Genomic DNA, 16,931 nt, shown 5'->3' on the forward strand with positions numbered 1-16,931 from the left:
CCGTAAGCGTTCGTAAATATGTATTCCAAAATATTAATATATAAATGTTTTGTACTACTTTTCTTTATTAATATGTTAGCTGTTGCCCAGTCAAAACATTGCTAGGTGGAAGGATTTAAAATACACCTAATATTCTTACTTGTTACGAAAAGCGACCATATGTTGGATTTAGGGAAGCATAAAACACATCAATCTTGGTCTATGAAAATCAAATGAGAAGTAACTCTCATAACTTTTTTTTTTTTTACACGGTGGTCACCGCTTATCAAGGCCCGGAAGCTTAAAGGGAAAATAATTCTCATAGCTTAAATAAATAAGTTTACTTCCGGTTTTAAACGCTATTTATATAGAAAATAAATTAAATGTAATTATAAATTAAATAAATAATAAATTAAATTAAAAATAAATTAAATAAATCAATTTTACAAGGTATTTCTTAATAGAACAAGTAAAATGATTCTATTACAACAAACAATTAATGAGCTGATTGTTTTTATGAGATTTTATTGAATGTAATATGCAAATGAGGTTAGTCATTGAATATAAATTTCTTTTGAGTGCAGAGTAGTTTGAACAGGGTTTGATTTTAATAATAATAATAATTAATCAGAATTGGAATCGGGAATCGAAAAAAATCAGAACATTTTGAGGAATCGGAATCAGTATCGGAATCGGTATTGGAATCAGGAAACTTTGTGCCTATTTTCTGATGCCCCAAAATGATTCCTTTAATTATTATTTTATTTCATTTTGTTGGCACTAATGATAAAATAATAAAAATATTGATTTTAAACCATCAGTAAAACTGAAATCTGTACATCACATCCCACCTGTACATCACATCCCACATTTTTAAGTTTGAGAAAATATGTGCACATTTATTTTGTGCTTTTACGCTAATATGGAAAAAAAAATAATATTTAGAGAATCGACATCGGAATTGATAATTGTATCGGAATCAGAGCTTTAGTGAAAAATTGTTAACTGTATCAGAATCGGAAAAAATATTGAAATCGTCTCATCACTGGTGCATGGCATATATAGAAATTATGCTGGAATAAAAATGTATATAAGTCCTTTTTCCATAAGAAAATTAATTCTGTGAAACAGTGGACATTTTGTACATTTTAATCAAATTGTGAACAAACAAACAAACAAACAGACAGACAAATAAACAGACAGAAATACGACTTTATTATAATAGATACTGTTAAGTGTTGAGACATTATGTTGAACAGTGATGGCGGTGAAGAAGCAGTGTAGTACGATCCTGAGTGTAATTGCCAGTAACAAAGATGGCGGCGAACTGATTGAATCCAAAATTTTACAATTTTTATAGTAACTTTAGAAGTTTTTCATTGGTTGCTCCCCATGACTTGTGGTTATAAAAACGATTGTCGAAATCATTAGTCTCATATCCCCTCATCAGGAGTCAAAAACATTTCACAGATACTGTTAGTTAATCCCTCTCTAAAAGGACCATAATATTAAGAGAAACTACCTTAGCATATTTCAATCCAATTAGAAGTAAGCTCCAGATAACTTTACCCATCCTTATATTGTCAAATGAATGTATGCAATTTTATTAATGATTTATGTACTTGGTTTGATGAGTTTGGATTTATTCCATAAGTAAAAATGAATAAGAATACATATTTGAAAATTTCCCAACCCAGCTCCTCATCTTTACTCCAAATTACCGAAGGGTTCCGAGCAAGTACGAATATTCTAAGGCAATCTAAAATAAAGATCCAATTAAATCAATTAGTTGATTAAATTCGTTCATAATAAATAGGATATAGAAGCAGATTAAATGATTTCAAATATAAAAGGCTTTTAAGATAATTCCTTTTTCATCAAGTGTTCTGCTTAAATCCTATCGTTGCACTCATCTAAAAACTTTTATTCTATTCGCAATCCTCTTTCAATAACCTTTCTCGTAAATTACATATTAAAAGCTGTTGGTATACGGCATAATTACGCTGACATACAGGCATCAATTGCCGTGAAGAGAGTCAGGCGGAAGCAGAGACATCAGCAGCATCGGCAGCCATCCACCTTCATCTGCACCAAATGTGGCAGGGACTGCCACTCCCGAGTCTGACTGTACAGTCATTCTAGGTGGTGCAGATAGACACGAGAGCTACACCATAATCTCCCAAGACCGACAGGTCCTGCTACTGAGAGGACAGAATACTTAAGTTTAATACAAATATACATGTTTTTTTGCCGTGTTCATGATGAAAGTGTTTTGCGAATTAAAATGCTGCTTACATCTGCCATAGGAGAGAAACTTGAATACCAACTGGAGAGCACTTGAATGCCTACGAGATGTCTCTCGGAATAATTTAGCATGAGGATACTCCACCAGACTAGAAGAATTCTTACCATAAAATCTAGATCAAGCGATCATAAGAAAGATATAATATAACTTACTTAATTTAAGGAGAACTTTAAGAGAATATTCAAATATGTATCTATAGAAATCAAGTGTAAGCCACAGGAAGGGGGCCCTTGATTTCTGAGAACTTAATTTAATTCTCGTGAGAATTCGTCAGGCTTTATATATATATATATATATATATATATATGTCAGGTCATGTCATATGCTACTGGTACCATGTAACCCAGTACTACCTGCCTCATGGTCGGGTCACCGGCGACTAAACTGGTTCCCCCACCAGACTTGTTTTGTGAGGAGGGCGGCTAGTCTCCCTGAAGGATTACAAACAAGACCTCCCAAAGGGCGAACAAACCCTTTTTCAGGGTAAACGGCCAGCTAGCACCATGTGTGTTTGTGTGTATGTATGTGTGTGTTGGGGTGGAGGGGACTCCCATAAGCCGTGGTGAAGGCAACCTTTCTAGGAGAAGCAAATCTCTGATTTAAAAAAACATAACGCAGGAGACCATACCCACATTAAGCTGGTCTGTAATTGAACTTGTTGCTGGCTATCTTGCTCTTGCTTGTTGCTGGATCTCAACATTTTGAACCAAGAGAGAGACTTAGCTGTTTTTGGGCTCATGGATTTAAGTGTCTGAGGGTGTAGCACTTGTCTGACAAGACGTTGCAATCATATATATATATATATATATATATATATATATATATATATATATATATTTCTGCAGAAATATATATATATATATATATATATATATATATATATATATTTCTGTAGAAATATATTTTCTTAAATACTAATCCTTATTTAAGAAGCTCGATATAATTACAGAGCAATACAGAGAATAAATAACAATAAGTTATATTCCAAAATTCATGATGTTGATCATCTTATAATTTATTCCTTTGATTCAGTTGACTTATACAATTCTTGACAGTATCTGTTTCGTAGCACAAAATCAATCACGTAATTATTATATCAATCAGTGAATCTATTATGCCCTTAACTCATCATATATATATATATATATATATATATATATATATATATATATATATATATATATATATATGGAGAGAGAGAGATGGAGAGAGAGAGATGGAGAGAGAGAGAGAGAGAGAGAGATTCCGATACAATTACTGATTCTGTTCTAAATTCACAATTACGATTCAAGTACCGGTTCCAATTCTTTTAAAATTTCTACACATTTAATTACACATTTGATGCTTTAAAAAAAAATGTTGAAACCACTGTAAACCTAAATGTCGGCATATAGTTTGCAAAACGTAAAAAATACACTTGAACTTGTAGGTACTTTACAAGAATAGATCTTTCTAAATATTTCTATGAAATGTTTTCCTTGTAAATGGTTGAAAATTGAGACAATATTTCTTTTCTTTTTCTTTTTTTTAAACAACGCTGATTTGCATTTGTTTGTCGTTGATGCTATTTGAAATTTAGTTGGTGCTTTATATGCAAAATAAGAAAACAGTCTGAGAACAGAATAGTTTACAAGGTCCGTCCCATGTAAAGAATCAGTTTTTACATAATAAAATTACTATTTAAAAAAAGATTCTTAATATTGGAAGGGATTCTGTTAACTATTCTCCACCTTCCCGTCTATGAAAAGATGTTCATATTTTTTTCTCGCAATTGTAAAGATTTGGTCAGTTATCAGATTGATTTGTTTTACTGTAAAAAGAAAAACAAGATAATAATAATAATAATAATAATGATAATAATAATAATAATAATAATAATAATAATAATAATAATGATAATAATAATAATAATGATGATGATGATGATGATGATGATGATGATGATGATGATGATGATACGATCTGAACTTTTCGCAAGGACCAAAAATGAACTAGAGACATTAATAAATACCACAAGGATCTTCAGCCAGGATATCCAAATGGAGTTTGGTATAGAAAAGTGCACACAACTAGCTATAAGAAAGGGAAAACTAGAGACGACAGAAGGCATGGAACTACCCCAACCAAACGGAGATGAGGGCACTAGGGGAACAAGACGACTATAAATACCTGGGAGTACTGAAATCAGAAACCATCAAAGCCACAGAAATAAAAGAGAGAATTGGAAAGGAATACCTCAGGAGGACAAGAAAACTTGTTGAAACCAAATTATATAGCAGAAACCTAATGAATGGCATAAATTCATGGGCAGTATCACTAATAAGATACTCTGGACAAACGCGAAATCAATGGCAAGCAGCTGTTGCGATAATGCAAATTCATTTGCAAATGTTATCGAAAGAGGTAGAGAGCACCGGAGACATGGGGAGACTTGTTGTCACTCAGCTTCCAAGGAACACCACAGGGTGTTTTCAAGGAGAGATTTTTGATGATCTGGTTGAAAGCTCCGTGTGAGCCGCCGCCGCCGCCGTCAACAACAACAACAACAACAACAACAACAATAATAATAAATAATGGAAAATAGATTAATTAATTACAATAAAACTTAATTATTCCAGGAAAAAAAAAACTATGACAAACAACGACAGTGTCCAGCCGGCGTCAACGAAATTGAAAAACCTTGTCCAAAGAATTTTACTTCTTTTAATAATCAAGTGTGAACTCCTTGAGCTGAGACATAGAAAGGTTTATATGGGAATAGGCAAGTTAGCTCTCGACTGTTTACTTTGCTTGCAGTAATCATATAAAAGGCAAAATGTGAGTATGTGTGTGTGTTTTTATGTCTAGCAAAAATTTCCAACACGAGTTGTAATGTGACAACATCAGTATCGTTTTAAAGTTCGGTCATTCGGGCGACAAATATAAAAAGAATTGGCCAAAAACATTAATTCCTTCACCCTCAACTGGATAGTTTTCTACAAGGTTCGGTTTTTCCGTCGACATTTTCTCAAGTGATCGTCTCCATTTGATTGACTGCCCTTAATTCCAACGCTCGAGATTTCCGGTTTCGCAATGGACGCATCAGCTAAGATTTTATGTTGTTTTTTTTTCACCTTCTTTTCCCCTTTAACATTATGGGTTCGAGCCTACCTGCCTACTACCAGTTTTTGAACACATCTCTCCACCCGGGCTGCCTACTGTTGTTTTGGTTTCCCCTCCCCTACTACTACTACTACTACTACTACTACTACTACTACTTTTTTAACACCTCTCTCTCCACCCTTGGGGTTCCTTACTATACCACCTCTCCACACCCGGGCAACGTCGGGTACCCCCGCTAGTGTGCCAATAAAACAATGAATTAGACACCGAGAATCAGTGTTAAATATAGAAGTGGGATTTATAAACAATTCTGTCCCGCATGACCTCATGTTGTAAGTGCACACTTTCTAATAAATAAATAAATTTGTGTTTGTTCCATTTTTAGTGTCAAGAAAAAAAAAGAATCGTTTTGAAATCAGAAATTAGGCTCAAATTTTTCTGATTCCAATTCCAATACCGATTCTGATACTACAAAATGTATTCATTTTTTCTGATTCCCAATTTCGATTACGATTAATATCTCCCCATTATTATCCATGAATAAATGTTGGTGTGTATAAACCGACAGATAGGGAGTATATAACTTTTACGATGAACAATGTTTTTTTCCTTGAGCTGGACTGGAACGATGACGTAGTCATATCGACATGTTATTTTGAGGGGATAACATATACTTGTACATGAAGGAGCTTCAAACGACTAGAGGAGACAATGTTCCATTGATGGAGAGGTTAGACAAATGTTTTTTGGTGAAGAAGACGAAGAAGAAGAAGAAGAAGAAGAAGAAGAGGAGGAGGAGGAGAGTATATATATAATAACAACTGTTTATATAATACACAGACTCTGCAAATGTTTAATCGTTCATTAAACCTTTAATATAACATTAACATTCGGGACAAATTCACATACCTGTTTCTACGAAAAATGACACCACATAAAATTTATATTTCACATAACATTTATTCACACATCGCGTCAACGTTTCGGAGATAACAACGTTTTAACTTCACATTTTGATCTTTACTTCACCGTCTTCCACGATGTCTTCTCCTCAACTTTTCGATTCGGCCTGCTCTCTCTGACTCCCAACTCTTGACTAACTGATACGTATCTTTTTCAAGGTCTATCATAAGAGCTGCGTTGTCTTAAGTGACCTCTACGCCAGACTCTAGAGGTCACACCTATTTTAAAATTATTGTTCGTGTTAGTTATATAAACTAACATTCCTTTTTCTGAAAGTATATGTTTTTATTTATCTAAAATTCTTTCTTATTATTGTTGATAGAATATAGTCAAGTTAAATTCCTAAAACGTCATTTAACTATATTTGTCCTGAATTGCATTTTTTTTCTTTAAAACAAATCTATTTCTTATTCCATGATAATATAATCTTCTTGCGATGCCCCAGGAGTGCTAACATGCAACAACAATATATATATATATATATATATATATATATATATATATATATAGTCATCCACATAGAGTACTGTTTCGCTGTATCTCAGCTCATCAGTGCGGCTAGACAAGCAACTACCTCAAGCCAGGATCGAAACTCGACTGCCCAAACGACAGTCAAAGCTTCTAACACCGGTGTGCTATTCAACTGCTTCTGTGCGGGTAGTGAATTAACAATGTTTTGACATTGTCTCCTACTCTCTCCCCCCCCTCTCTCTCTCTCTCTCTCTCTCTTTCTATATATACATATATAAGTGAGAACGTGTGTGAGAACAATTTTCAACCTATATACTCAAAGATTTTTTATGTGAAGACTTAAAATTTGGTATGTATGATATTCAATCATGTGAAAACTTTTTAATCGGTTTTTATCCGAAAAAAGAGGCTGCTAAGGGGTCAAAATTGAAAAATTTGGGAGTCATCAGATTTTTATCTGTTTGTCAACTGTTTCACAAATGCGTATGCATGAATCGTTCATGTAGCAGATTACTTACGTTAAGAATAAGTAGGTTTGAAACACTTTTTACTGAAAACTTGTCAAGCTGGCCTAATGGTTATAGTATTTGATTCACTGTGTTTAGGTTTTGATTTCGATCTCACTTCGAGTATCTTTTACTTACAAGAAGTGAACTGTTTAGAAAAAAACATAATACTCGCATAGAAATGTCTTAGTTTCTTTCGTTTTTTTTTTTTAATTTTTACTCCGTTTTTTATTTTTTTCATTTTTACTCCGTTTTTTATTAGAAAAAAAAAAGAAGAAATTGAACCCTTTGGTTGGTCTTGAACACCTGGAACACACAATTGTTTCGGTCAATTTTGTGGTCAAAAGTAGTGAATTATTTTTATACCATTTTCACCGCAAACAAGGCACGGTGCCAGACTACTATCGGGATCATAAGTTGCAGGGATACGATGTAGGGAGTTGAGTAGCAAGATCACATTTCACTTGAACTTGCATGTCAATACAGTTGGGAAAGCAGGAATTCAGAAGGGAGTTCCAAAGTCTAGCAGTTCTGGAGAATAAACTATTAAAGTAGAAGGCTTTCTTACATCTAGGGATCTCTACTGCGTAGGGGTGGGATTTTGCTGATTGTCGGGGTTGTCAGGGGGAATTTACGTCGAGGGGGCACAAGGGATTGTAGTTTGCTGAAGCATCCAATATTAAAATACTTGTAGAACAGGCAAAGGGATGCAACATTTTATCGATGGGACAGAGGCTGAAGTTTAGATGACAGTTCAGTACCTATCAGTTTGGCGACTCTCTTTTGAACTCTGTCCAGGAGCGAAAGACTAGTAGCAGATGCACCAGCCCAAATGTGACAATACTACTCCATACATGGGCGAATGATGGACTTGTAGAGGTACAGGATACTTTCAGGCTAAGTAATTTTCTAGCAGAGTAAAGAGAGCCCACCTTCCTCGCAGCAACCCTGACAATGCTCTCAATGTATCTGTTCCAACTCATGTTCTATGTGAACGTGAAGCCGATGAGTTTGAAAGAAGTACTTCCAGGTAATGTATCTTTAGCCATAGCTATTATTGGTTGAGAAGGTGTCTTGTAATTATTGAAGGAAACAAGCTTAGTCTTGACAGCATTTGTCCCCATTCCACAACAGATTGGAGGTCTTCCTCTAGTGTTTCTACCATTTCCTTAGACAGGCGTTCGTTTGTTTTCCCTTCGTGTCTGTTATAGAGCGTGGTGTCATCAGTAAATATACCCATCTCACAGACAATTTTTTCAGGGGGGTCATTTATGAATATTAGGAATAATAAAGGTCCAAGGATCGACCCCTGAGGTACACCCGCATTTATATCATATTGTTTAGATGTACGACCGTCGGAGACAACCTGGATTCTTCTCTTATTTAAGAAGGATTTAATTATGTTAAGTATTCGTCCAGTGATACCGTATGATCTGATTTCCCTAAGAAAACTATTGTGGTAAACCCTATCACAAGCCTTAGATATATCTAGAGCTACCATTCTACCCTCCCCTGCTTTTTCCAGTATATCGTATATATAACTTATCATGAAAATATATACAGCATAATCACGTTGACACACCGGTTCCCGCTGGATTACCAAAGTTAAGCAACGTTAAACCTGGTCAGTACTAAATGGGTGACCATTTGCGACTTCCAGGTGCTGTATGTGCTCTCCGCTTATCTCGGCATTGTTTCCAGTCGTCCTGGTCTTCTCCTTGCCACTGGACCCAAACAGTGTCGATTCAGGAGAGGTGTGGTTAGGGATTGCGCGACCCTTGCCTCACAATTACACCCGCAACTGCCCCTAGAGGGGTATCATTTGTCTTTCGAGACTAAACGATCGACTTATCATGAAAATGCTTTAAGATATCAAAATAAAATAGAAATTTTCTCATTTTATTCGCTGGTTAGTCTGTCATGCTTAAGTTTGAAATAGTACTTTATCGCTAATTGCAGATTGTATATAAGCAATACGCTTTTTCATACTTGATTATCGTTTAAAAAATAACACGTTGCTTCGCCGATGGACACCCACGTGCCAAGTTGAATTGTAATTCATTGTCAACACCTCGATATGAACACCCACGTGACCTTTTGTAGACAGCAACGCAAAGTAAATCTTAATGCGTTATATTAGATTTCATCTTACCTGGCTTTCCTCATCTTTTGCTTCGCTTTTTCTTTTTCTTTTTTCTATAGCAACGCAAGTGATGAGTTGAGAAACATGATCTATAACTCGTGCTGAAGGACATTTCTTTTAATTCTATAGAAACAGCACAAAGATGTCATCGGCGGATCTCAATGGAAATTAATGAAGGCTTATGAAAATCGGCTTCAGACTTTTTCTTTTTTGACAAAATATTACATATATGTGAGATGATGTCTGAGGTGACAGGAATAATGAAAGAGTCGAGATGTGGCAATTTGTACTGATGATTCATGTCTGAATTTAATTCATCTTCTGACAATTTCAAAGAGACTGGGGCGAATTTCATTGGTTAAGCTGTTGCGTCATTTGACCAATAGAGTTTTATAAATAAAAAAAGTCTTTCTAATAAAATGAGATTTTAAGTTTAAAATGCTCAGATTCTAGCGTGAGAGGAACTGTATAAATATTGATTCAAGAGAACGTTTCAGCTATCATGTTTATGAAAATAGGTAATTGGAAAAATCGAAATACATTTTTTTTTTTAAACCATACATTTGGGAATTTTCGTACAGTGCTTTCATAATTCGTGTTTTGTTTTATTATATACTAGCGAGGGGTACCCGGCGTTGCCCGGGTGTTTTTTTTGTGGGGGAGGGGGTAAAAAAAAGTAAGTATGAGGATCGAACCCGAACCGTTGAGGCAAAGTTGTGAAAAAAAAAAAAAAAGTGCGACGTTAACCATTGCCCCACCGCGACATGCTTACGGAAACACGTTTGAATTTATTTAATTACTTGGATTTAGCAGGTGCGCGTTTTAATGAGTCAATGAAGTCAGTTTGATTGTGGGGTTTCATTTACTGCTGAACGCTTTTTTTCCTCGCCGCCAAGATGTTATAGGAAAAAGACTAACCCACATGCGGCGAGCGACGAATATTGAATATTTATCTTCCAGAAATGGAGCAAATTAAATAGACAGGCGAGCTTCGTTGTTAACTGTGAGATATTACGATTTGTATGTGATATAAAAAGTTTTAAAAAGTTGTGAACCGACCGACCGCTTCTCTAAAAGAAGCCTTTTGTAGACACACAGAAAAAGCGAACAGACATACATACATTTTCACTTTTATATTTATAGAAGATTCATCTTTTTTCAGGTTATCTTGAGTGTAGAATACGGCATAATCACGTTGACACATCGGTCCTCACTGACAAAGTTAAGCAACATTGAACCTTGTCAGTACTAAATGGGTGATTATTTGGGACTTCCAGGTGATGTATGTGCTCTCTGCTTATCTCGGCATTGTTTCCGGTCGTCTTGGACTTCTCCTTGCCACTGGACTTAAGCAGTGCCTAATCAGGAGAGGTGTGGTTGTAGATTGCGCAACCCTTGCCTCCCAATTACACGCACAGCTGCCCCTACTGCGTATCCTTTGTCTTTCGAGACTGAACGGAGGCATCGACCCTCTTGAGTGTAGGGTCTTTCTTGTAATAGAAAAATGAATATTTATCTTCCCGAAATGTTAACTGTGAGATATTTAGATTTGTATGTGATATAAAAAGTTTTAAAAAGTTTAAAAAAATGAAGTGCCAAGCAAAAAAAAAAAAAAAAAAAAAAATGGCAGCTGCAAATTAGTTACAGAAGCTTTCCAGGCAAAAATTTAATGCAGTTACGATCAGCAGAAACATGGTGGTCTTCTCGTATTTAGAGGGAAAGATATTACAGAAGAATTCAAAAAGATTCATCATATTTTATAAAGCGATTCACGCGTCTAATAAGTCCGTTGTCACACATGGTTATAAATAGAATCGGCCAAATCTTTATGGGCACACCCTAATCATTATGCGAAAACTATTGCAACAGACCACGTAGATGGTTGCCAACACCCGTAAGTGAAAGCGTTTTTGCGGAAAAAAACTGAATTCGAAACTGACACGCTTGGGTTGTTAGTCTGTATTGTTAACTACTTAATCATTGTCACCTGCCAGTTGTTGCAACGCTGTTCATTCTGGTTTGATTAAGCAATAAAACAAAGGAGACTATAAGTGTGGCGGCCATGACTTGACTCTGAAGTAAAAATCTTCTCTTGTTGATGGTTTTTACCAGAAACATGTTTGTATGCATCCCCTGCTGCTTAAACATCTCAAACATATCTCGTTGCTGTGGTTGTTCCATCCAAAGACTGAATGATGTTGCTCTCTCACATCCACCATCCCATATCACGTCTACTGAGTTTGTTGATTAGCATGCTAGCAAATTGCACTGAATAGCCAACAGTGTTAAAACCGCTATACTCTATGCTACATTATGAATGGTTCTATGTTAAGTGTTTAGTGTCTAGTGTTAATCTTGACAATAATCTTGGGAAATAAGTAAGTTTTCACGAAAGATAAACAGGAAAAGATGTCATGTAAGGTTAAAGAAGTCAAAGTAGAGTAAAAGAAAGAGACGTCAGGACATAGTTTATGACGTCACATGTATCGAAGTTAACCCTAACCCTAACCCTAACCCTAGACGGCTCCTGAGCAAGCTCATACGGAACCGTTAAAGACTGTGCATGTCCTCATCGATGTTATACGATTGTGGCATCCAAACATACAAAGGGGGATTCTAGGAGCGTCCAAATACCTCCCCCTTTTGCCTCCTGTTTTAAAAGTGCCCTTTTCAGAGGAATGTATTATAGGCCTGTGCCTCACCATTACTACATTTGTGTCGTTTTTTTTTTTTTTACTTGAGCACCTGCCCTAAAAACGTTCTCTGCACGTGACTGCAAGCCATAAGTCATTGCTGTGACAAGAAGGATGGTAGACACTTCAGATTTAGATGTTAGATGAGAACAGCAGTTGGAATTTCCCACCTGCAATGCAAGCACATGATTCATTTCTCCGATATCTTTCTGGTTAGAATTCTTTCTACATGGTGGAATGATAAATTTGTCGCCCTAAAGAAAACAGCACTACAGCTTTATTTTAAAACTTTTATTAAAAAAAAAAAACAATTCAGGTAACTTGTTTATGTAATAGAGATGACATCTATTTAATGTAGCCGCCTTCAGTCTCAATCACCATCTTGACACGGGTTCGGATCTGAGAGCATGTCAAGTCCTGCTGCCACACCTAAAGTCTGCCAGCGACCATCTGATTGCATCAGGGGATCACAACATTCTTCAGCGCATCCAGGTACACTTTGGTGTTGATTTTCAAGCTGACTTCAAAGGTGTGAGGTGGCATGATGTGGCCCTTGTGGCCAGAAACTTCGCTGAGCTATGCTCTCAAGCACTGAACCCTCCAAAATTGCATATTGAGGGTGCTAGCAATGGTCCTGTTGTCATAACTTAGATTGGTAGAGAGCATGAGTTACAAGATCTCCGATCTTGCTTGTTGAACATTCTGTCACTTTCAGACATGATAGAAGGTTCTTTTCGCTTTTAGGATTGCTACACAACTTCTTTTTATTTATTTTTTTTTTTTATTCAATTTTCACCGCAAACAAGGCACAGTGCCACTTTGAAGCAGGGGGCTACTATCGGGGACTTAATTTGCAGGGGCATTATGAAGGAAGATGAGTAGAAAGATGTTTGTTCACATTACACTTGAACTTCTGCATATCAGTACAGTTGGGAAAGCAGAATCCCGGAAGGGAGTTCCAAAGACCTGCAGTTCTGGGGAAGAAACTATTGGAGTAAAAGGCTTTCTTGCACCTAGGGATCTCTACTGTAAAGGGACGAGACTTAGTAGCTTGTCGGGTTTGTTGGGGGAAGTTACATCGAGGAGGTACAAGTGTTTGCAGTTCGTCAGAGCATTCACCATTAAAGTATTTGTAGAACAGGCAGAGGGATGCAACATCTCGTCGATGGGACAGAGGCTGAAGCCTAGATGACAGTTCAGGACCTATCAGGTTGGCGACTCTCTTTTGAACCCTGTCCAGGAGCGAGAGACTGACTAACTACTAGAGGTCTGCAGCAAAAAAGGAAAAAAAAAAAAAAGAAAGAAAACCGGTTTTCATCAAACAGAAATAGAAGCATGTTGTCTTTTTAGGGTGACAATTTTATCGTTCCGCCATGTAGGAAAATATTGAGTACTTACAGGAGGGACCATTTTGAGTGTAGATTTATTTCTGCAATGAAAAAAAAATCCTTCTTATCCCCCATCTGGCATCAATTGAAATGAATGGCTCTCGTCTTGGGGAGGCTCCATGTTTTGACAAGCTTCTGGGCTTGACCCTTACTCCTGATCTAAAATGGAACGCGTACATCAAATCTGCTGGCAAAGCCGCTGGAAAAATGGTAGGATACTTCTATCGATCCAGTAGATATCTACCTGCTGATGCAATTCTCTACCTATATAAGAGTCAGGTATGTCCAAGGATGGAGTATTGGGGTCACATCTAGGCAGGAACTGCTAGAAAGATCTTATAATTGAAAATGATCATTTTGTAATCAGCTGAAAAGCAGACCAGCAGCACAGAGTTCTACAGCAGACAGTTCTAAGAAAGAAGCTTTGTTCATAGAATCTGCGTTTAGGTTTAGGCACAGTTAGAGAGTGGTTCTGGTATCTTATTGATTCGTTCTTATTATGCATGGTTAGAAATAGAATCTCCCATATCTTTGTGGTCATACCTTTATCATTATGCTAAAAGATATTGCAACAGACCATGTGAAGGTTGCCAACACCCCTAAGTAATCCATGCTTCAACTTCTGAGTGTTTAAATAGTTATTCATGGTTCAAATTTCTGTAATTCGTTTTATGTACTAATTCTTTAGATATTATCTTTGTATTTTTTCTTTTAGCTGAGTTTGAAATTGTGTCGATATGATGAGGATAGCCATTTGCAAACTGGCCCATGCTTTGATGATAATGATTTTTTTTTTTATTTAGAGTAGAGCTGCGAACAGCCATTACGCTATTTTCCTGGAAACAAGGACTCAAGTTAACTCACTTTATATTTATTTTATAATAATGTAAACACTCTTTTTTTTTTTTTTTTAATTAAACTATACACCTAGAAAGTTGAGTTTTTTCTGGCTTGGACAATCTACTTTTTCTGTTGATATTTGCTTCCCTACGAAAACAAAATGTGACACAAGGTCGTTTTTAATGTGGATGTAAACCAGCTTCCCCAAAAGGGGCACTCTGAAAGTAGGAAAAAAATAAAAGTTGTCTCAGTATAGAAGGGTTTCCCCCCTCCATTGACTAAGGACAAGTTAACTTAAGTATAGCATCAGAACAGATACTACACTGTGATCTTAGTGCGAAGGCCAGATGCTTTTTCTATTGGTATTTATTTGCTTCCCCACAAAAGTAAAATGTGACAGCTTGAAGGCCAGATACTTTTTCGATTTCAAAAATTTTTTAGAACTAACTTCTTAATATACTCAGTCATGAATATGCGAGCAACTACATAAAGGTTAACTAATTTGCATATTCCTTTTAAAAACGAACGTTAATTAATTACTTATTCATGCTTTATGATTTCTTATTAGATAGTTGGCTTTATTTTACTATTACACTAAATTCTATTTATGTATAGTTTCTATATTCTGCATAATTACATAGACTTTAAGATACATATGTTCTAGTACACAGAAATATTTTGATACCTACCTACCTATCTCTCTCTCTATCTCTCTCTCTCTCTCTCTCTCTCTCTATATATATATATATATATATATATATATATATATATATATATATATAAGTAACCTTGTCGGTGTGTGTGCAAAGAATTTCTACCAAACTCCTCTATGAATATTTGGTCTACAGAATTGAAATTTGATATATAGGATACATGCGCCTGTAGCACACGTTCGATTTGGTTTTTAGCCAGCAAAAGTTGCTGCTGAAGTGTCGCCCACACTGAAGATTGAATCTTCAACCTTCAAGGAAATATCACTTTTACAATTAATTTTTCCAAGTATTCTAACCACTGTGCTACAGGTCCTTGCGGACAGTATTCCGAAGAATCCAAATAATGCTCATCTCAAAATTTCATAATTGCGATTCATAATTGTTCTCGTTTTCAACAAAAAGATCCACATGTTTGAAAAGATACACCTGAAGAAGGTTGGAGGTTACATCGGCTGTAAATTTGTAAGAATAACAGTCCATATAAGAACGGTAATCTGAATAATTCAAATGACACAGATTATCAATTCCCACCTTTAAAACTGTGACGAGCTTGTGTGGAAGCAGTCAAGAATTGCGCATCAATATCTTGGTGGGACCTTTCTACGGCAAAAATGAGTTTATGCAAGGGCTATAAAAAAGCTGACGCCAGAGTTGTTCACTGGGATTGCTCTAGTACTGTGTTATTTCGACTGAGTTCTTAGGAATCATGTCGTGTCATTTCTATAGAGTTGTTCGCGATTGTGTCGGGTCATTTCGACGGAGTTGATCATTTAGGATCATGTCAGGTTTTCTTTCAATGGCGTTGTTTGGGATTGTATCAGGTTGTTTTGACAGAGTTGTTCGGGATCGTGTCATGACGTTTCAGTAGAAGTGTTTAGGATCGTATCAACAGACTTGTTCAGAATCGTGATGGGTTGTGTCGCTGGAGTTGTTCGGGACCATGACTTAAATTAATAGTTCTTGTTTAATTTCTCATTTTTTTTTTTTTTTTGTCACACTTTTAAGTAAGAAAAACAATTCTAAAAAGTACTTCTTTGAATTTCAGGAATGTTCCTTGTTGGAGTGATTTTCCGAAATTTTCCTAATTTGGATTTAGCCCAACATATTCTGCCGTTTTGGTCATCTACTTTCCGGTAAGTTAATCCAGTAATTTACACTTGATGTTCATATCCAAACACCTTTTTGTTGAATGATTGAAGTTAAGAAACGTTGAAACTGATCAATATTTACATGGGTGACTATTTAGACATACATGTCATAAGTTTGAAAGTGGTTCGAATGTTATTTTCTCTCATGCACTTAGGAAAGGTATTAATCTGTCCCTCCTTCTCAAGCTTTGAAAAAGCAGGGTAGACTAAACTCTAATGACTTGGTAGAGCAACTAATCTATCAAAAAAAAAAAAAACAGATATAAGACATCAGTGACTATTTTAATGGATGATAGCAACAATAAGGTAAAAAGTTCTGATTTTGTTTAATTTGTTATTAGATTAAAAATGGGTGGAGTGGTATAATTCATCACCAACAATTAAGGCACCTCTTTCTTTTTCTTCCCCAGCCAGTAGAAAATCCTTAAGAAAGGCCAAGTACCCACTTAACTCCCTACCAACCAGGGTATGTGAAATCAAGGCAAGCAGATGATGAATGGACTGTTGAGCAGACTAATAGGTTTTTAGAAACTGGTTGTGTTAGGCAAATGATACTGATTTAGGTACAATAGCTAAGACTACCTGCTCTGAATGTATTAGACATTGTATAGGGTGGCAGGATAGACGCACTTCCACCATCAGGAGCAGTAAGGCACCTCCTTTCCTTTGCTACCAGTGTG

General features: G+C 36.0%; 1 protein-coding gene across 1 annotated transcript in view; it reads left to right on the plus strand.

Moving 5' to 3' along the window:
* Positions 1 to 16,931, plus strand: part of LOC145285896 (sodium/hydrogen exchanger 9B2-like) — a 284,636-nt gene that overhangs the window by 44,701 nt on the left and 223,004 nt on the right. The window contains exon 2 of the mRNA XM_080134363.1: positions 16,149 to 16,236. Within this exon, the coding sequence (XP_079990489.1) occupies positions 16,149 to 16,236 (88 nt within the window). The remainder of the gene's footprint in view (positions 1 to 16,148; positions 16,237 to 16,931) is intronic.

This window comes from Euprymna scolopes, chromosome 10, assembly GCF_053919585.1.
Source record: "Euprymna scolopes isolate OS-2025 chromosome 10, ASM5391958v1, whole genome shotgun sequence".
NCBI lineage: Eukaryota > Metazoa > Mollusca > Cephalopoda > Sepiida > Sepiolidae > Euprymna > Euprymna scolopes.